Source organism: Pteropus medius, unplaced genomic scaffold (genome assembly GCF_902729225.1).
Source record: "Pteropus medius unplaced genomic scaffold, Ma_sr-lr_union100, whole genome shotgun sequence".
NCBI classification, from domain to species: domain Eukaryota; kingdom Metazoa; phylum Chordata; class Mammalia; order Chiroptera; family Pteropodidae; genus Pteropus; species Pteropus medius.
Window position 1 is genome coordinate 1037368 of NW_024349804.1, and position 22385 is coordinate 1059752.

General features: G+C 33.8%; 1 protein-coding gene across 2 annotated transcripts in view; it reads left to right on the top strand.

The window, feature by feature from the left end:
- The window catches only part of DHX15 (DEAH-box helicase 15), a 51056-nt gene extending 33981 nt beyond the window's left edge, over positions 1-17075 (top strand). The window contains exons 7-14 of one of the 2 annotated variants that reach the window (XM_039838072.1): positions 3423-3509; positions 4511-4660; positions 5110-5218; positions 5729-5920; positions 8783-8905; positions 12869-13059; positions 15110-15279; positions 16509-17075. In XM_039838072.1, coding sequence (XP_039694006.1) covers positions 3423-3509; positions 4511-4660; positions 5110-5218; positions 5729-5920; positions 8783-8905; positions 12869-13059; positions 15110-15279; positions 16509-16626 — 1140 coding nt within the window. In that variant the 3' untranslated portion in view covers positions 16627-17075. The remainder of the gene's footprint in view (positions 1-3422; positions 3510-4510; positions 4661-5109; positions 5219-5728; positions 5921-8782; positions 8906-12868; positions 13060-15109; positions 15280-16508) is intronic. The other variant, XM_039838073.1, reaches the window with a different exon arrangement.
- The last annotated feature ends 5310 nt before the right edge of the window (positions 17076-22385 follow it).

The window sequence follows — 22385 nt, forward strand, 5'->3', positions numbered from 1 at the left end:
TTTTAAAAAGTTACTTATTTCCTTTTAGGTCAATTTTTAACATAGCACTAATGGTGAACTATTTCACATTTTTAATGATCACCTGATTCTCAAATGCCATACATGTATTTGTGAGGAGTAGATATTTTTACCAGTTATGATAATTCTTGATGTTTATTCAAGTATTCGACTATAAGCTACAGCATTTTTGTACATGCTTTAAAGTTTACTCGACGATCAATTCTATGTATCTTTTGACTAAGACTTATAATTGCTGTGTTATAAGTTTGCTGTTATTAAAATCTAGCAACTGTTCTTTGATTTTATTTAGTTTTTATTAATTTTGTCCGTACAAATAGCTGATTTTTCTGTAGCTTATGTTATAGTTTACTGATTAACATAGCTCAGAGCATACATTGCTCAATAGAAAGCAGAAATGGCCCTTGTGGAAATGGTTCTGTAGTTTTAAAGAGAGCCTTAATGATCCACTGTCTGAAGATAACTTAGTGTGGTACTGCAGGGATGTTTATAAACAAGTTAATATTGATACTGAATTGGAGACTCCCTCAGAGTTTCTTGGGAGCTAAAAATCCAAACTAGTTTAACCTAAATGCATAATCGTGTCCAAATAGAATTCAGATAGAGCAACTCATGTATGCTAAGTTCTACTACTTTGAAGTGGAATTTTTGAAATAAAAGTAGATTCTAGTAGGAAGCATAGTATAGAGGGGGAAGGGAATAAATCTAGAGGAAAGTTTACTCTTAGCAAACTTAATATATAAAAAAGATAAAATTGGCAAGAATATCAAACTTTTTGCCATGGGGTTTATCATATATTTAGGGTTATTTACCTGAAATAGTTACTTGGTCAATGAGGCTTGAACACTTAATGCTCAGTTAGAATCTAGAAAGTTTGTACCATTTACATATATATATATATATTCCAATTCGTCCCTTGACAAATGCAGGATCACTTTGTGTTCTGACCAGTTCCTTATTAGGTCGATCATGTGCTGCTTACATCTAGAACACACTTAGGACTTGCCTCTCCCCACTGCTAAGATTTCAAGGCAGTGTAATAACTTTTATCATCTCATTTATTTGTCTCTTCTTTTGCATTATATATGTGTGTATGTTTAATTTAGTCTTAGCTAGTAGTATTTCTCTGGCTCTAGTGGTAGAGTCATTAGAAGAAATACCCTTAAGGTCATAAAATATGTTGCATAACTTTTCCTCCTTGTCCCAAAACTTACTCTCGTGGTTTCAGAACCCTGCCCCTTTTCTCGTGGTGATAGACACTTTAGTAATTTTTAAATCAGTACAGTAGATAGGTTCTACTCAAAAAATTTTTTATTACCATAAAACTTTTTAACCATTTACTTTTAGTCTTTGGAAAAAGCCCAAAGATCACACTTCTCTAAGGTTGTTTTTAACACTTGTATTTTGAAATTTAAGTTTCAGATGCAGAATACTCAGTAATGACACGGGCTTGCCAAGTTGGCATGATCACCTGATTCTTAAACTAAACGCTTGTAGAATCACACATCCTCACCTTACAAGTATTTAATAATTTGTCACACAAAGAAAACACGTGCACACCAAATAAAATTATTCTGTGGAGAGAAATTATTTTAAAATAACTGAAGAGTTGATCACATCAAGAAATTCTTAATCACATTGACTGTATTCTATTCTAGAAGAATTATGTATAATGTATCTTTTTCCAAATAACTTTTTTAAAAAATAATTTTTTTTACTGTCCTAAAGATCTGTCCAGAACTATTAACAGTTTTCATCCCACAATTCCAGAAAACCAGACCTTGTATAATCACAAGCATGTAGTAGTCTCCGTATAATTTGTAATTCCACATTCGATATCTTTTTTTTTTTACAATCTCGTTTTAGCTAGACTAATAAAAGTTATAAAAGAAAATGGAAGCTTGGTGATGTTAAAATTTTTCCACTTTTACTTGGCTACTTAGGTTTGATTATTGGCTGTGCTACTACCCCTAAATCCATTGCTTCTACAACACACTTTCTGTAAGAATATTAAACTCAGGTTATGTTTCTTTAAATTCATCCATCAACTTGATATGCCTTATTTATGTTTGCTTCGGTTCTATTTATTGACCGTGTCATCTAAATGTTCTGAAAAATGTATTTCAGTAACATCAAACCACCTCTGATTTCTTAGCTGTTTTCTAATTAGCAGTCTTCAACTGAACAATGCAAGAAGGAAGCATTTTGTTTCTAGACATGTAAATGATTCTAAGGTAATATCTTGCTAGTGATTTTCCAGTGTGTTTTTAAATCTCCACAATTTCCTGTTACTATGAGTTCTTTTCGTTTCTTACACGTGCCTTTGGGCATTGCCTATATGTTCTTGTTTAAGCTGAGTAGTCTGTCTGCTAGCGTTTGTCCCTGCTCTTATGAATAGATCCCATTTACTTCAGTACCTCTCCTAAACGCCATTTTCTCAGGAAGGTTTTCTTGTCTTTGCTGTGGAAATAAATCCATTTTAAATCTCACAGGGAATCTTTGGTGTCATTTATACTTTTTCTCCATGTCTAATCTTCCTTTACAAACTGTAAAAGCTATAAGAGTAGACTCTGTATCTGACTTATCTTCTGTGTCAACTGCTTGCATATACAGTCATCTCCTTAATGGCAGTAATCTTTTCCTGAAAATCAGGTGTTCTGAGTAAAAATACTAATGAGGATCTCATTTTCCCATTATTTAAAAAGGGAAATACGCGACATGCTATTCTCAAAACCCTAACCAGTTTCCTAAAACATCTCAAATATAGTAAAACACTCACATAAAAAAGCAAGGTATCATTAATATGTAACTGATTCTTAATAATTGCTTTGTATGCAGCGACATATTACATGTCATCTCTTTTGAGATTGTATACTTTCTAAAACATATATTGATTCTCATGATCTGCCAGTTCTTGGATTATAACTTGAGGTTTTCCCCCCTACGTACCATTTTGTTTAAAATGCTGAGTTGCGTTTTGGTGATACACAATTTTCCCATGTAAATACTGCCTGAAAGTACTGAAAGATGTATATGTTGTGTGCAATTTGGATATTAACCAAGAAGTGTTCAGTCAAGGAGACATTCTATAAGCTCATGTTGCTTTATTGATATTTTTCTTTTGATGTTATCCGTCTGTGTGAACAATCAAAACATAATGTGGTTGAGTGATAACCTGAAGTAATAACCTTTGTTGAAAAAGGAAGTTATTAAGATGAGGTAAATAAAATTTCGAATTCTTAAAATATTAGTATTTTTTTATAGCATTGGCCATTGAAGAGCAAACCTTATTTCTAGTGTATTTACTGTATTGAAATTTGATGTTAGTGAAAGTTAATGGCTAATCTTACTGCCATTTGAATTATACTTGTAATATAATTTATATACTGTTTATTTCTAAACAGGTAGTTGTGTCAACTAACATTGCAGAGACATCTTTGACAATAGATGGTGTGGTATTTGTGATTGATCCTGGATTTGCGAAACAAAAGGTACATATTTTAGCATGGTAGTCACATGGTTTATAAATTAGTGTTAGCTTAACAGTACTTAACTGCCTACTCATTTAATGGCTGAAGTTAACTTTTTAGAAGTATTTTTCTTTTGTTTTCAGACTTCTGCAATATGATCTGTCTGTGTTCTAACTGGCTCTCACATATTAAGCCCATGTTTAATGTTTAATCTTAGGCTTGTTTTCTTTTAAGGTTTTATTTTTTTTTAAGGTTGCATTTTCTCTGTTTCTGTATAATAACGGTGTATGTTTTGGTTTGTATGTTATATTTAAGGAATAAAAGGGTAATAATAAGAATAGAGGGTTATCATCCTTGCAGATCAGTTATTCACCTAGAGTTCCTGGTATATGCCAGTTATAGTATTTGAAAAAAGGTCTGTTAACCTCTAGTTTAATAGTACTGAATAGCAAGCACTTGTTAAATAAAGTGACTACTGAATAAAGACTGTGTTTTATTATTTAAAAAATCTTTGCTTACATTTGATTATATTTTATAGGCGTAATTGGGAGAATTCATTATACATAGTATTCATGCTTTTGATGATCCTTTTAAACTGAAAGCATGTAACTGACTTCTCTGGGCCAATTTTAAAATATTTTTCTTGATGCCCACTCTGGATATCAGGTGTTGGAATTGGCAGGTTCTTTGCAGGCAGAATCCTTTAGCACTATCCACTATTTAAAAGCAAGGTAAAACTGGTAGAAGAACTGAAATTATTTTAAATTAGGAAGAGTAAAGGTGATCAGCGTGTTAGATAAGAGCTTTTTCATGTTAGCTTGAGTCTGTCAGAATTATGGAGTCAGAATTTCTGAAAGAAGGTTAAAGCATAAGGGTGACAGATTCTCTGTGGCAACGTGATTTGTGATAGTCATCAATGCATTAATTTGGGAATTAGCTGTGGGCTTTGGGTACTTCCGTTAGATCACAGTTTTGTGTTTAATTGAAGAAGAATCATTCTTCTGTTATTTCCATTCTAATAGGTGTACAATCCTCGAATCAGAGTTGAGTCCCTTTTGGTGACAGCAATTAGTAAAGCCTCAGCTCAACAAAGGGCTGGTCGAGCTGGACGTACCAGACCTGGGAAATGCTTCAGACTTTACACAGAGAAAGCTTATAAAACAGAAATGCAGGTATGAGGTTTCACTCTGTTCTTCCTCTGTGTTTAGGAGGTTTAAGTTGAATTTGTTATTAGAAGAAAATTCCTTCATTTACTTCATTTTACCTTTTGGCAACTTTTAAGCTCTTTGTTTTTTTCTGAGGGTTTTTGTTGTTGTTGTTGTTGTTGTTGTTTTGGGTTTTTGGGGTTTTTTTTTTCGTAATCTACCAGTACAACTCTTGTCACAGTCTGAAGTTGAGCTGGACAGCAGCAGTGACACTTTGAGCTCTATAAAGATAGTTCACAGAAAGTGACTTCTTTCAAGTCTATTCCACAAATATTTTTCTCATCTGATTCAGTGGTGTAGAAGTAATGCCAAAGTAAATAAATAGCTAAGGAGGCAGAGAACAGATATGTTTTGCTTTCTGGAGCAAAAGGATTAAAGAATATTCAACAGAACAAACATTTTTGTTTTTTTGCTAGGATAACACCTATCCTGAGATTTTGCGTTCTAATTTAGGATCAGTTGTGTTACAGTTGAAGAAACTTGGTATTGATGATTTGGTGCATTTTGATTTTATGGATCCACCAGGTATGAATTCTCGACATATTTTATCAAACCTTTTAACCAAAATTGACTCTCTTTCTCTGTCCTATCTAGTATATATATGTTAAAAACACGTTACCTTTTTCTTCCAGTAAACATCAAGATAAGTCCTATGAATTAGCATTAAAACTATAAGGGTGACAATTATATGAGCAAATTTTTCTTTCCTTTAGAATAATTAAATTATTCTAGGAATTATTGAGTGGGCATGGAATGTGAGAAATTTTCCAGTTTTTTTAGAAAAATATTTTGAAAAACATTGTTGAATTAACAATTACTTAGGAAGATGACAATTTTAACTAATATGCAGGAAAATTTTGCAATTCATATGATTCATTGTTTGCTAGATCTCTGTAATAGAGTTTGATGACAGTTTGAGTTTTTAGTTTGGCCCACTGTAGAATGAAAAATGAGATAGCTTATAAATAGTTTCTACTTTCTCACATTTTTGCTTGCTGAAGGCAGTTTGTCTAATAGATTGCCTTTTCCCCCTAGCTCCTGAAACTCTGATGAGAGCTCTAGAACTTTTGAATTATCTGGCTGCTTTAAATGATGATGGAGATCTGACTGAATTGGGATCCATGATGGCAGAGTTTCCTCTAGATCCACAGCTCGCTAAAATGGTTATTGCAAGTTGTGACTACAACTGTTCTAATGAGGTCCTATCTATTACTGCTATGTTGTCAGGTAATAGAGGGAAAGGAACTAAAACCCAGCTCTTCAAAGTTTGGGTGGACTTCACTTTTGGTTTTCTTTTTTAATATTTAGCATGATAGTGCATTTTATAGGTGGTTTTGAGAAACTCATTTTGTTTCCTAAATATCTTGTAAATAGCTTCATAACGACATAGTATTTAGAAAAATAAAGTAAGTCATCGTACACAAAATATAGTAAAAACATTGGCTCTCTCGAGTGCAAATAAAAATTTCAGTAAGAAATAAGTCTGAGCAACATTGTTAACTGAGTTCTTTAGTAGGCCCTTCGGTTTTGCAGTTTATTACTGACAGTACCAGAAGAACTTTGTTCTAGTACTTGGCACTATTTAAGTGAGCCTGAGAGACACCCAAACTATTATTTAAAGTAAGCTTTTCCTACCTATATAAATATATATTCCAGTGGCAGTCAAACATTAATTTCAAGCTTAGTATTAAATAAATAGAACTACTAATGTATAATTTCAGGCTTCAAATCTAATCTGATGATAATTTTTTTAAAATAGAAGAAAGACATTTGATAAAAAATCCATACCTAATAGATAAAATTGCTAATTTTGAAAACTGGAACATTAAGCTGAACAAGTAGTGCTGTTTTAGTAGCCGTAAAGCTTAATCCACAATGAATGGTAACTTGAAAATTACGTTTTCCAAAAATAAATGTTGTTAACACACAAACGTACACCAATTCTTCTAGCTGAACCTAGAGTTTTTATTGACCATCGAAGTACTCTATAATTACTAGTTTTAGTACTGGGGAGAATTGATTTCCAGTTGTAGAGTGGTTTATTGGTCTTAATTATAATGTAATGCCTCAAATAATTCAAAATCTTAAATGGAATTAGAGAATAAATTGAAAAGTTTCTAAATATAAAAATTTTGGCCTAGTTTAGATGTTTGGTATATTTTAATGGTGTGAATTTTTTCTTTAAGAACTAGCTAAAATGTTTTTTGCAGAGTTATGACTGATCAGACTCAGAGCAGATGGGCAGGGCAGTGTATCGAATTATTTTAATTAAATTGTAGTCTCACTTGCGGAGGTGGTGGTAGGTTGTTGTCTGCCTTTCTTACATGTTATTTGTTAGATTTCCCAGTCGTGCTTACCCCAAGATTGTAGTTTTTAGAGAAAGTATAGGGCAGGAGTTTAACAGATTGTGTATTTATCTGCCTAGTTTTTTATTTTTCAAAGTTCTCTTATCAGGCATATTGTATAATTACTATTGTTTGAGTTTAGAATGTTAGTCCCTTTAAAATTGGTCATGGTGATGCAGTTGAAATCTTCCAGCTACATGTCTTATTTGTAATAGGAGTTCTGCCAAACATAGGGTGTACTGGTCATTATCTTTAGCACATCAAGAGAGTGAACATTTACATGCAGCAGTTACTAAGCATGACATTTGTAGTGGAAAATGTTGAAGGGCGAGGAAGAAGTCATGGAACAAAAAGGTTATTGAGCTTGTAATGCTTTGTTTTCCATTTAAATAGTTTCTGAAGTTTTCAGGTCCTGATAAATAGTGCAAATCAGGGGCCTTACGGAGTACTTATTCCCACTAATCACTGTTAGCTAGTTCACATTAACTTTCACAGCTATGAGAGGTTTCTGTACTTGTATGAATTACTTGCTTCAATTACATTAAGCAAGACTTTTAATATTTACTGTGATCATGTGTCATTGTTTCTCTTTGGCTTCTTTGGCATCTTTAAAGGGGAAACTGTGGGAAAGAGTAATTTGATAACTGTATATGATTTCATTGTTGATTATTCCCATTATCTTCTATCTGAACTTATAATTTATAATTTTTTGAATTGACAAGGTTTTAACAGCTTTAAAAATGTGTTGACAAAGTCCCAAGCTGTTAAGTATTTTTATTTTCATATTGCTTTTATGACTATGGTATTGCTAAAGTAAATTAAGGAAAGTTGTATTTCAAAAACTGTAGTGCACGCTCTGTAAAACTTAAAGTTTTATGTGAATTAATATCGAGGCTCTAAACAAATACTGTAGTTAAGCATATTTTGATGACCCTTGAAATAATGACTGTTTCAGACTAATTGTCAACTTTTTATTATTGGATTTTGCTTTTATATTGAGGTTTTGATTCAAATAACATTTTTTTAAACTTGGGACTTTATTTACTAATCTTTTTATTAAAATGCTGAAAACTAGGCTGAATATCACCAGCCTTTTTGAATTTTCTTAATTCAAAGGCGGTTTAACCTTCCACCACTACTGCTATCATCAGAACCCAAGATCTCATGATATTTTTTATGTTTACGTATGCTTCTGCTCACCGGTGCTAATAGTGATACCCACCAGTTGGTAATAGCCACAACACTAAGGAAAAAAATTACAGTAGAAATGTGGCAGTAGACTGGTTGGAGAGTTGTTTTTAGCCCTGCAGTGGGCAGGTGTAGTTTCATAACCTTCATAGCCATTCAGTGGATTCAATGGATGGCCTTTTGAAAAATTACACTTAGCTAAAAGGCTATTGACACCATAATTCTGGTTACTGGTAGAGCTATCAGCACTGGTTTTTGAAATAAGTTGAGCTTTCTAGTATCTTGATGGCCTTCAGAATAGCTGTTTTGATGCCTACTTTTAGATCTAGTTAAAATAATCAGGTACTCTGTAGCTTTGAAACCCTCTTGTCTTACAGATGTGGTTAGGTGTTGATGTACCAAATCAAGGTAGTAAACAGTCCAAGATGCAGTTGGAGGCCATCCTGCCCTGCCCTATGCTCTGTGAACTGACCTAGCTAGGCCTTGTTCCTCTATCTGTGAATGCGTGACTCATCGATATGGGCGTTTGTGTTGGGCCCATACCAACCTTGTTTAGTCCCACAGTGTTTTGTTCGCCCCACGGAGGCCAAGAAAGCCGCAGATGAGGCCAAGATGAGATTTGCCCACATTGATGGAGATCATCTGACACTGCTGAATGTCTACCATGCTTTTAAACAAAGTAAGTATGAGTTAGATTGAAGGCATTCTTTGTCTAAATGTCACGTGCATCATATAAGATTCTTTTTCCTCTCACTTTCATTTATTATTTGTGACAATTTTATATTAGAAACCCAGAGGTGCTTTAGAAAAAAACTGAGTAGCATTTAAGATAGAAATGGCCCGTGCTTTTTAAAGTTCTACCTTTATAATTGGGGGTTGGGGCACAATTTAGAAAGCTTGAAAATACAGGGCAATAAAAATGAAACACTTGTGTAAAATTTACCTCTAACATAGTGATTGATATACTTCCTTCTGCTTATTTCCATAAAGTTTATATTTTTGTAAATAGTTTTATATCATTTATAGGATCATTACTGTCTGATATTTTTACTAGTAAATAGCTCTTACATAAAAGTAAAAACTAACCAAATAAAAAAATAGGCAACAAACATGACCATTCTCATTCAGGCTACAGTGGTCTGTAAATTTCCATGAGGAGTAAAATTCAACTCTTCAAGAAATGCATTATTATTGAGAGTTACCAAACTCACCTTTATAATTGGCAACGGTCAAAAACCCCTCCAAAAACAGACAAACAAACAAAAGCTGTGTACAGGTGGGATTAGTGGAACAATCATGCAACAGAGGTGGAAATACAAATTGTTGTCATCTTTATGAAAAGCAGATTTTATATTATTAAGAACCTTAACAAATCCATACCCTTTGGTCCAGAAATAATCTATGAAATTATCTTTTAGTATTTTATGAACACAGATATGATTAAAGATTTTTGGCCCAGAGTTATTTATGATAATAAAAAAAAAAAATGGAAACTACCTAAATGCCCACCAGTAGAAAGATGGTTCGGTGACATGCTACAGCCATGTGATACTTTAGCTTTAAATCATGTTTTCAGAGAATATTTAATAACATGAAAAATATTTTTCATTTAGTTGAAAATGAGGAAAGAGTAATAAGTTCTTTCTAGATGCTGTTGTTGGAATATACCATTTATAAAATTAAATGAGAGGAAAACTTAAAAAGATAATGCAGAAATAACTGCAACAGGTTCTGAAAGTGTTTGATTTCTACATATCAGATGGATGATATACAACCTTTTGGATGATATGCAAAGACTGATAGTCCTACATCATCGTTTTTACCAAAAATGAGCGTTCTCGATCACTTTTGAGTTTGTGGTTTCTGTTAATAAATTAGTAGCCTAATTTATAACATTGACATTCACATTTTGCACTTGTTTTATTTGTAACTCATTTTTATTATAAAAATCCTATTTACACTTCTAAAATAGTCTGTTCACTTCGGCACATCTCTGTAGAAATTATGGTGAATTTATTCATCTCAGGGTCCAAAAAGTGCTTGAGGGCCAATATGTGAAACAGAGCATAGCAGCCAGTGTACTGCACATCTGTGTTTTACCTATGACCCCTGGTATTGGTTAACTAGAATTTATGAATATCAGGTAAGAAAAAGTGCGAAACCCTTCTCTCTCCGGGTCTAACAAATTTGGGGCAGATAAGGGAGGGAAATGAAAAGATTGAGAAACCGAGAGATAATGGTCAAGACACAGGTTTACTTCAGAACATTTATTTTATCTCTTGTGCCTTAAGTACCAGTAATGCATGATATTAAAGACTTCATCCCTGATAGGACAAGTCATTTCAAGAAATGTATATTCCTATTGTGTGCTAAACTGTACCATACTGGTTGATACTATGTGACTATTAGACATAGAACCTGTTAACAGACTGATAACTGCTGTAAAGGGAAGGGCTTGAGAAGGAGCCAAGATCCACATCCATCTTGGTTGTCAGAACCCTTTGATATTAGTAAGATACTATTCAAGTGGAAATCAGAAGATTCTAAAGGAATAGAATAGGGTTTTTTGGGTTTGTTTGTTTTTTTTTTTTACCCTTTAACTCTCACAAGACATTTTAATTTTTTTAAAATTGAGATCTTTTATCATAAAGCTTTTGATAACTTGCATAGAAGTGTATTTCAATTTCAAAATTGGTATGAAGATAAAATTTAGGATTGATTTTAGAACTGTATTTTGATTTTAAGTATAAATGTAACATGCAATTTTTAAAATTAGGAATTTAAATTTTAAAATGATAAAAATTACTAAATACTTGTATTTATGCACATATTTGATAGTTGGGAGCTTTCTGTGAAAATATAGAACAGTAGATATCTATAAAAGCTTTATCTTACTCCTAAATAGGTCTAGTACTTAGAAGAAATGTCATGAGTTAGAATGATAGCATCCACTCACTAGTGCTGATATCAGACTTGTAGATCTATTTGGACATTTCGTATATATTTAATCCTGGGATGTTTTCACTAAAGATCTTGTGTTAACTTTATTAATTGAAACATTAAGTATATTTGAAAAATAGCAAATATATTTCAGTTATTAGTCAAGAAGATCTATTATCATTAGATACTATGGTTACATAGTAAAGCTAAAATGCATCTTAATACTATTTGTTTAAATAACACTTGAAAAGCAAAACTAGATTAAGTTATTTTGCAGTGCCTTAATTTCTATATTTGACTTTAGATCTTAAGTGTAGTTTACTGTACTGGTGAGAAATATATACCTAGAATTATTTTAGTATAATGTTCCTATTTTTAGATTTTATCTCTCCCATTTATTATTTCTTACAGTAATATCTGATAGTTCTATATATCTTGACAACTTAAAATTGTCATTTTGTATATTCTAAAACTTTAGAACCTCAGAGAAGCTATACTCCAGAGTGCAGATCAAGTCCCTTTTCCTCTTGTCTCAGTTTCAGCGTTTTCATTGCCTTTCAGCTTGTTACAGAGATAAGCAAAAGTAGCTCTAAAGCATACTTTCTTTCTGTTTTATCTCCAGAAGATACTCAGTGCTTTGTTCTAAATGTCAGTAAGTTCAGATGGATACTTTTATTTCTCATTCTTGATGGGTTAATTAATGGATGTTTTAACACATTGATTCTTCAGTTTAAAGATTCATTTTACTATCCCACCTGTCCACCAGCCCTGTTTATGAAATATGGCTATATTTTGTAATTGGTAAACATTTGTTAATATATTTGTTGTTCCTCTGAAGAGCTATTAAGAAAACATGTGTTATAATTGATAGAATCCTAAAACCAAAGAGAAAAAAAAGATTAAAAGTTAATGTATATCACAGTAGCTGGAGAAGGATCAGCACAGTTCCAGTTTTTAAGACCCCTCCCCCTATTTTACAATAACTTTCTTACCTTTATGAGAAGGCCTCCTTGTTACTCTCTTTGGGACATAAAGATATCACTATAATATTTCACATCGTAATGTAGTTTGACCCTTTAAGATGAGCAATACTAGGTTGGTCAGAAGTTTGTCAGGGATTCATCACTGTCTGAGAAATGTCCTTTTGATAGTAAATACATACTTGGAAGTGCTTAAATACAAGCCTGTTAATTAAACGTATGAGTGGGGTGTCCAGACATTCTTATAAACTATATCACTTGTATTTTTAAACCTTAGTTGTCCACCGCTAAGATGTAGAACTTTAAATACTTGAGGTTTCAGGTGCTCTAGCTCAGTAATAATCATTGGAAAGTCACTTAAATTTTTTAAATTGTTTTTGATAATCTAAAGCTGTCTTTTCTTTACCAAATTTTCTTCAACCCACCCCTGTTAGACCAATTGGAAACAAATAGGTGGATGTTCATGGATAAAATAATGCGTTAGAAATAGTTTGTTCAAAATCATTGTTTTGTCATCCAGTAGCCAAAAATTTTAGTGTATTTGTGATTTTGAATTTCACTACAGATTTTAGGGAAGTTGATAACATCGTGATACATTTATAAAGATGGTTTGGGTAAATCCCCTTTCTATATTATTTAGCTTATTCTTTATACCAATTTTTCTTTTAAATTATTTGGATGATTCATGTCCCCTTTTTTTTCCCCTCCCTCCAACTTTGTAGATCATGAATCGGTTCAGTGGTGTTATGACAACTTCATTAACTACAGGTCCCTGATGTCAGCAGACAATGTACGCCAGCAGCTATCACGAATTATGGACAGATTTAATTTGCCTCGCCGAAGTACTGACTTTACAAGCAGGGACTACTATATTAATATAAGAAAAGCTTTGGTTACTGGGTATTTTATGCAGGTATGTGGATGATATGACAATACATAATTGTTTACATAATATTGTTTGCTTTCTATAACAGCCCTTTGAATCCACGTAAGCACAAATCAGTTTAAGAAAGCCTATGAATATTGATCTTAAATATTACATGTAGACTCTCAAATGAACTAATATACTAAGAAATTTATGTCTGATGAGTAACAAATTCCCTAAATGGCAAGTTACTAATCCAGTTAGATAGAAATCAATTCTGGAGTTGCTTTTTTATTTATAGATTATTTTTTATACCAAATGGATATGTTAGCCATTTTCAAGTGGGATTAACAGCTGTTTCTTCAGTGTAAATTTCAACCCTTGACTTTTGAGAAATGTATTTAAAAATTTCCTTGAATCTGGATCTCCATTGGAGACATAGTCATAACAATACTGAAAGGAAGCCATTGTCTGGGCAGATCCAGAAGTACAGTTTGCTTTCTTCTTTTTGCAGAAACTAATCGCCCCAAAATTCAAATATTCAAACAGCTGTATTTCATCCACAGTCCTATAGATTATCATCAATATTTATAAATAAAACACTTGGGTATTGCCAAAGCTAAAAATGTCTTTTGAGCCAAGTAATAAAGATGAAAAATAATTTAGAATGTTTCACTTAGTTTTGTGTTATATTAGAGGCTATATGAACTGAAGTAAAACTTAATCAGGTAAATATAGTGAACATTTAAGCTACTTAAAACATGTTTCAAACTCACATTTCTGGTGATAAAATTGAAAACAAATTAATCTTATATAACTTGAGATGGGATTGATTTTAATTATCTCTTCTGTCTCAGTCTTGTTTGTTCATTCTCTCTTCTGGCTCTATTAAGCAGGATGTGGCCTGCCGCAGGCCATATGAGCTCAATAAATAGAATGGACCTAAATGCACTGAGTCAAAATAAAAATAGATTGGTGCATTGTCTGTATTTGAAATCAAGGTAACTAAAAGAATGTTTATTGTGGCATCTTATATATTATAAGGCCTCATTCTTATTAGCGTTAAGTGAGTAGTAGAATTAGGTATGATAAATTTCCTGACTCAGCTATATTCATACTATGTTCTAGTGTACACTAATTGTTTTTGATATGTTCTTAAATTTGCTTTTAATAATTCAAAAAAGATGGACAAAATTATCTTCAAGCATTATGGATTTCTAATTCCTTAAGATTTCAATTTGTTTGAAAAGGGTATGTATTATAGTACTTGGCATTTAGTAGGTGCTTACTAAATATTTATCGTTTGAATTCATTTTCTATTATTCAATTTTTTCTCACACTTTATATTACTAGAGTTCTAGAATTGGAAAGGGCATGTAACTATCTGCTTTAGTATTCGATTAAATGTTAGATTAGAGTCACCAATCAGTAGGTTTGATTATAGACATAGACCAAAGAGATATAAGCGAGAAGCACATGCACCTTCTCTTTTTTCCCCCTGTTCTTTTCCTTAGTGGTTACTTTTTGCTTCTCCTTTTTGCTCTCTTTATTTTTCTATCTTAAATATGAATCTTCGAGTAATTGTTTATCTACTCCATAGATGTTACCTGGTGCTAAAGACCCCACTCAGATAGTCTAAGGCAGAGAAAAGACTAAAAAAGATGTATTAGGCTCTGCAGGCCTGTTGGGTCCCTATTGAAACTATTCATCTCTGCCTGTCCTTCTAGTGCAGAAGCAACTATAGACAAATGGGTGTGCCTGTGGTCCAATAAAACTTTACTTATGGACATTGAAATTTGAACTTTATATGATTTTTACTCCATACCAAATGTTTTCCTTTTGATTTCCCCTCAATCATTTAAAGAAGTATAAACCATTTTTAGCTAACAAGCGCCTTACAAAGGTAGGCAGGGAGTTGGATTTGGCCTGCGGTACTTTGCCGATCCTTGCTTTTATCAGTGAAAAAAGTATAGCCATGGAATACAAAGCAAAAGGTGAGGCCTGCCTTTTTCTAATTATATAGGTAGTTTTACATTACTGTTGTTTTGTACCTAGCACATCAGAAGCTTTATATTAATTTACAGGGTTTTGGTTTCAGGTGGCACATTTAGAACGGACAGGGCATTACTTAACTGTGAAAGATAACCAGGTGGTTCAGCTGCATCCCTCTACTGTTCTTGACCACAAGCCTGAATGGGTGCTTTATAATGAGTTCGTTCTTACAACAAAGAATTACATTCGGACGTGTACAGATATCAAGCCAGAATGGTAAGCAGCGTCTTTTTTCTAATAGTTTTTGTTAGCATTTTGCTCAAAATGGAACCTGACTTGGTTATTGGAGACCTGTCCTTCTTTTCCCTCACAGGGGAACTTGGTTTCTGTATACTTCGGTGTGCAGTTACAGTGCAGGGCTTTGACTTAGTGGAATGGTTGATTTCTTACAATCTTAGCTTTGCTAAGAGGACAGTGGAGTTGCTCGGTGAGCGTGGGCAGGATTTGGAGCCATTCTCTTGCTGTCATGATTAACTCAAATTCCCTGGTTCTACAAGTCTTTCTATATTTTATCTGTCCCATTACAATTAACTCTCAACTATTTGTTATATGTGGTGCTTCTAAAGCAAGCATAAAAACTATGCCTCAAAAAAAAAAAAATATATATATATATATGCCTCTCTTTGTATCTCAGCATATTTGATTTTACAAAGTATAATCAGAACTGATGGTTATTTTAAGCAAAATTTGCTCACCCACCCCACCCCCTTGGGGGAGGTGGTGTGGTTTTTGAAGGTTGTGTGTCTTTTATTTTTTGCCAGAATCCATTCTATAACTTATGATGTGAAATGTCAGCCAAGAATGGTGGGCCTGAAAGCATTTATTTTGGTTGATGTCACTTTCTCTATGTTGTGGGGCTTCTTTCCTACACTGATTTATGACTTTTGACACTTAAATTGTGTAGTACATTACCATTTTATCTTACATGCTTTGTTGAGAAAAAATTGTATGGCTAAGTATTAAAAAAGATTTTATTCAAATGAATTCTTTGGGGTATAGAATTATGTTTCTAGTTATTAAAACTTGGAAAATGAGAAGATCCAATCACTTGACCACAAAGATGTTTCTTATATAGAATCTGTATTACTATAACCTTAGAAAGATTGGTCAGAATAATGTTCTAGAGTGGAGAAATGGACAACTGTATGTTAATATCTTTATATTAATGTAAAGAAAGGGTTTTTAAGAGAATTTCTCGAGGGTTTTTTTTTTCTTTTTTTTTAACGGAACGTCCAACATCAGAAAATTTACAGCTTACTAGAATAACGCATTGCTAAAAGTGTTTATAAGGATTAGGCATTTGTAATTTTAACATTGATTTGGATATGTAGATTTGCTGTTGCTCAACAGTGTATTAATGAGTACTGCCTATCTTTTGGTAGCTCTAGTACTTTAATTAAATGTTAATTTGGTGATTTTTTTTTTTTCCCCCTTCCTCTGGGCAGGTTGGTGAAAATTGCCCCTCAGTACTATGACATGAGCAATTTCCCACAGTGTGAAGCTAAGAGACAGCTGGATCGCATTATTGCCAAACTTCAGTCCAAGGAATACTCACAATACTGAATCCAGTGCTCAGAACTGAAGTTATTCAGAGGACAGCTTTAAAAGATGAATGAACTCAAAAGTTCAAGTTGTGCTCTTCACGTTGGTTCAATAATGGCCTTTATTTGAAAGCTTTTTAATTTTTCTTTACAGTAAATATTCCATTCTGATTTCATAAATTAAACATTTATGCCTCCCTTTTGTGTTGACACTGTAGCTCATACTGGAAAAGTCGATCAATGTTTTGCAGTTTATTGAAAGTAGTTCTATATATAACAATGTTATAAGCATTTCTTTAGAAATGGTTGAAAATGCTTCTAAAATGTGATTATCGACCATGGTATGCATGATCGTTGTAATTGTTGACATTCCTTTTAGAAGTTGTGAAATGTTACAACTTGTGCTTATGTAGACACAATCTTCTGTCTCAGTACAGAGGCACTGACTTCAATAAAGTCTATTTATACTAATTTCGGCCAAAGCACTTTGATATCTTTGTTCTATCTTTGTAAAGTATGGCTTCTTCTCTTCCCAATGTGGGGCTTTTTCCCCTATTGTAAGTATACTATGATTACGTATTTAGCATCTTCCCTCAAGGACTACTGCTTAGATAAAGTAGTCTTTAAAAACATATCTTGGCACTTTGTTAGGTTAATCAGGATGTGATCTAATGGGATAAAGTACGTAGTTTTTATTCAGAATTGGATCCCAAAAGACAATAATGAAAGAGTTTTTCCTTCATCGTAAGGTTCATTTTATATGGCTGGTAATTATTTTGTTAACCACATTTTGCAGACCTTTTTGTTAGAGAACCATTCTGAGTCCTCTGCCTCTGAAACCAGTTTGTTGAGATCTTGATCTCAGTGTTGGGTGTTTCATGCACTGTGCAGAAGTAATAAGTAGGTTAAAATGTGAATTTGACTTTTCATTTTCTGTAACAGTTAGTAGACAAGTTAAAAACCCTTTCTTAACCATAAATGAAATATTTCTTGTGACCCATCAAAGGGTCTGTAATAAATCACATCCTTTCACTCGAAGACAAAATACTATACTCATTAATGTCCAGACACTCTTCTTCTATACTTTTACCCCTTTTAAAAATACTTAATGGTAAAGGAAGTTTATAGGATGTGTGTACTTGGAATTTAAATATCCTTTGAAGCATATATTCAGTGTGTGACGTAAGGGAGCTAATTGGGCACATTAAAGAGTTTTTCAGGCTACTGACATGCTTTTTAGTGTAGGTAGCAGTTACTAAATGATGCCTAGTGGCTTAAAGGAGTTAATGTGCTTCTGTAAGTACTAATTATTTTGTTCCCATAGGATAATTTACATGCTGAAATGATATTTTAGGTTACATTTAAATTGGTTAAAATTTTATCCTACATTAAATATCGGTAATATTATCTGCTAGAGTTTTTTTGAGTACAGAAAGTCTAGACATTTGGTCAGACTGTTTTTCACTAAAAAGCAGCCTTTGCCAAAATAATGTTGCCTGTTAACATTTATACCGCAGGTATACAGTTTATAAGACAATTGCGTATCTTTATGTAAAATCAGACCATGTAACCGATTTTAAATGGGTCTCAATGTGGTGTCTGTATGGATTGATCTTGTTTTTAAAATCTAATATTATGCCTAGGTTTTCCAATAAAGAAACTTAAATTATAGAGCTCTTGATATGTAGAACAAAGTTTGGCAAAGTTTCTAGGAATGGTTCGTGGTGCTTCTGTCTTGCATTTAATGGGTGTGCGTTGAGAGTGGTACATGGCAAGGGAGAAAGCTGCTCTTTTCACTCCGTCGTGCCTGCTCCACTGTCTCAGTGTTGTGAGGCTGGCCACATTTGGCCCAAGCTGGGAGTTCCTTGATCATTGATGTTATTGGCAAAGAGGGGATGGCTTTTAAAACTTTTTTCCTCCAACCCCTTTGTTATAGGTTTGGCAACTGAATACTAAAGTAGTTACAGTTCCAAGGGGTAGTTACAGTTCACAGTAGGTGGTCACAACTATAAAATAAGCCCTCTCTGATCTAGAACAGGAAAACTGTAAAGCAAGGTATATTTGAATGTGGTAATAATAATCAAAGAGCTATAAGTACCAGGAAGGATTAGGCAAGAATTGAGGAAAGCAATGTAAATAAGTGCTGAGTAGGTTAAATGGTTAAGTGTGAGCCATTAGAAGTGGTGAGGACTAAGCTGGCATCCCTGGCTCTAGCCAGTGACCAGGTCAGGATGCCTGGTTGTATTTCAAACAGCTGGAAATTCATATTTACATATAAAATATTCCTGTTAGAAATTTTAGGCTTTTTAAAAAAATAGATTTTTTAAAGCTGAATTCTGGGCAACCATTTGCAACTCCTGGGTTAAGTAATCGGGGAAAATTTTGTGGAGGAGGTTTAGTTTGCCTTCCAACAAATAATTAGGATTTCAACAGCACAAAAGACTAGGATAACAGCATTTCAGGTGAAGAGCCATGGTTCATGGACAGTTTTTAAAGTTTGTCTTTAATTGAGGTATAAGTTACATACATTAAACCATAGCTGCTGAGGTCTGTAGCTTGATGACGTTTGACAAGTTTATACAGTTGTATAATCATCACGATCAGTACACATTTTCATCACCCCAAACTCTTCCCCTGTCCCTTTGTAGTGAATCTCCCCTCCTCTACTTCACGTGCTTGGCAACCACTAAACTTTGTCCTTTTAGCTTTTCCCAGAGGGTGATAAATGGAATCACACTGTGTGTAGTGTTTTGTGTCTGGTTTCTTCTTTCATTGGATATATTGCTTTTAAGATTCATCCATATTGAATATATCAATACATTTCCTTTCTGCTGCTGAATAGTAGTCCATTATGTATCATGCATTTCCTGGTTGTTAGAAAGTCAGGTTTTAAGTGTTTGAGTTTCTCTACGTCCTCACCAACATTTTCTAATTATCAATTTTTATTTAAGATTTTAGCCATTTTAGGTATATAGTTGTACCTCATTGCCTTCCACTAATGACTAATGACTAATCTTCCCTGATGCCGAGCGTCTTCATGTGCCTGTTCGACATTCGCATCTCTTTGGTGAAGTGACTGGCCCCCTTCTTGTAATTACCTTTATTGTTGTGTTTGAGTTCTTTATGCATTCTCCATCCAAGTCCTTAATGAGATGTGTTTTGCAATTGTTTTCTCAGTCTGTTGGCTTGTCTTGTTATTTTCTTGAGTGTCTTCTGAAAAACAACTTTTAAATATTGATGAAGTCCACTTAATCTTTTTTTTTTTTTAATGGTTTGTGCTTTTGGTGTTCAGGGCCAGTTTTCATGGTGTGGTATGGAAGCAGCAAGGAGTCCAGTTTAGCTGAAACGATATCTAACCTTAAAAAATTATTAAAGATGACTGTTGGTCATACAGACAAACTTTAACACTTGATGAAGTAGTCTACTTTCCGAGAACTGCAAAGTGGGGTGGAAGGTGCAAGAAGCTTTTGAAGGATAAAGAATAAAGAACAAGGAAGGGGAAAATAGAACATACCGATTGGCTGGGGCCACATTCTCAACCTTGTTCGGGGTGAGAAAGCCCAGAGTTGGTGTGGCATTCGGGTATTGTCTGTGTTTCTGGTCAAGCGGAGCATTTACGGAGACACAAAGAGTTATCTTAAATTTTGATTTGCTGATGTGGCACCCTGGACAGGAGTCGCTCTAAGGCGTAGAAGTTATTTTTATTTAAACAGTATTGTAGATGGTGGACAGATGAGGCTATGAATTTAGGTTGAGGTTGTTAAGAGTGGATTAGAGTTCAGTATAGAAAATAAATCGTAAGGATGGGGAATGACACTGAAACCACTTACAAAAAATACTATAATAAATAACCCAGATAATGAGATCGAACCAGAACTCAGAATACCAGTGAAAGGGCAAGAGATGAAAAGCAAGAGAGTCATCAAAGATAACTGGTTTAGCGTATATATAATATACGTGTATATATATGAGAGGCGGTGTGTGCCAGTTGTGAATCTAGGCTTCAGATCATTTTATTGTGATTTTAATTGCCACTTAGGAAGAAAAATGGCAGAGATTTTGTATAGAACCTTTAGTAAAGGAATGGGAGAGGTATGATGGCTGGGAATTGGGAATCTAGAAGGCCTTTGGGTTTGGTAATTTTGTCTTTAGCCAGCTTGTGTTGGTTTAAGGTAAAGGCTGCAAACAGGCAGCCAAAAGAGTTGGGTGTAGCCTGACCATCTGCTTCATGTGACCCTCAGTGGGTGTTCAAACCAGTTAGAAAAAGCCATTGTTTAGAAAAAAAAATTTTTTTTTTTTTTTTTAAGAAAGATACATAAAGTCAAGATACTCATAGATTTGGTAAGGACAGACCTAGTAATCTGCTGCATTGGGGTAGTGGCTGTCCCTTCTAGGTAGGCACATATTCTTCAGTTTGACAGAGCCTCTTACGTGCCTTCATTTACTCTACCTAACTGGCCTCTGCAGGCGTTATTGAGAGGGATTTTGAAGTGAGAAAAGCTTTTGCAAAAGCTTTTTATAAGAATTTGTGATTAAGATCAAGAAGAGGATTTTTTTAAGGCATCCCCTTAACATAGTTAGGTGAAACTGACCAATGTCTTAAGAGAGACGGGGGTTGAGGCCGAGACTGGTGGCGTTAGCCTTAGAAATGAAAGAAGTTTCTACACAGAAGGGAAAGTTAGCGGACCTCAACTTGGGGTTTTTTGGGGGGAAGGAGAATATATCTTGATCTGAGTGTCAGGTAGAATTGGGTTCAGGTATGAAGGAGGCAGTAATGACTGCAAGAGACTTGGCAAGTGATTTGATTATGAATTTGTGAGGGATTATGACAGGGATGCCTTAGGTCATGAGTGGGTTTAGATCTTCAGAGTTTGATAGTTCACTTTCCTCAGGTTTCTCTTCTGTGATCTATAGACTGGGAAGTGAAAACAGGGAGTTCAGGTTGTAGAAGGTGAGTATGGTAAGCACTGAGAAAAGGAAAGTCTAAGATAATTAAGACTTAAAAAATTATTAGGCAAAGCAAATATTCTTTATACTTAAGGTTTAGCATTCTGTATATTTAGATTTGGATGGCGACTATACCCATGAACTCATCTTAGTATCACTGAGTTTTCCATATGCCATGTGTTCTGTGATTTTGGGTTAGTGGCATTGGTGAACACTGTGCACGCAGTAATTGATGTCTTTGCTGAGGGATGTCTGCATTTCAGCTCTTAGATTTGTTACTCATGAAGAATTGTGGGACAGTTGAAAGAAATTTAGACTTGGCGAAATCTGAGGCATCAGAATGAAATGAGGTGTACTCTCAGTTTTAGGGAGTGGCATATTTAAAACTCTTAATGCTGTTTTAATGCTTACAGAGGTGTGTGTGGTTTAAATTTAGATTATCTAAAGAAAAGAAGTGGGATTACTGAATTAGGTGCTGGGGAATATTTCAGCTCTGTGGCACTGGCGCAGTTTAGTGCTTTATCAAAAAACCTAGTATTGGATTCATGGGGAGAATTTACCAGTGCTAATAACATTTTTAAAAGGGAAACATTTTAATATTGGAAGAATGATAGATAAACTTGTGAAGAAATTGTAAAAAATGGTTAGAATTTCATCTCTGAATTGTGGTAGTGAGCATTTGACATTACACTTAGTTTTTTGCCTTTTTATTGTAAACTCAGTTTTGCTTATTAGAAAAATGACTATTTTGTAAAAAGTTTTCTTAATTCTTAAAGCTTTATATTTGACTTTTGTGTAAGCATTACTTCCCAAGATTGATTACATTAATGAAAT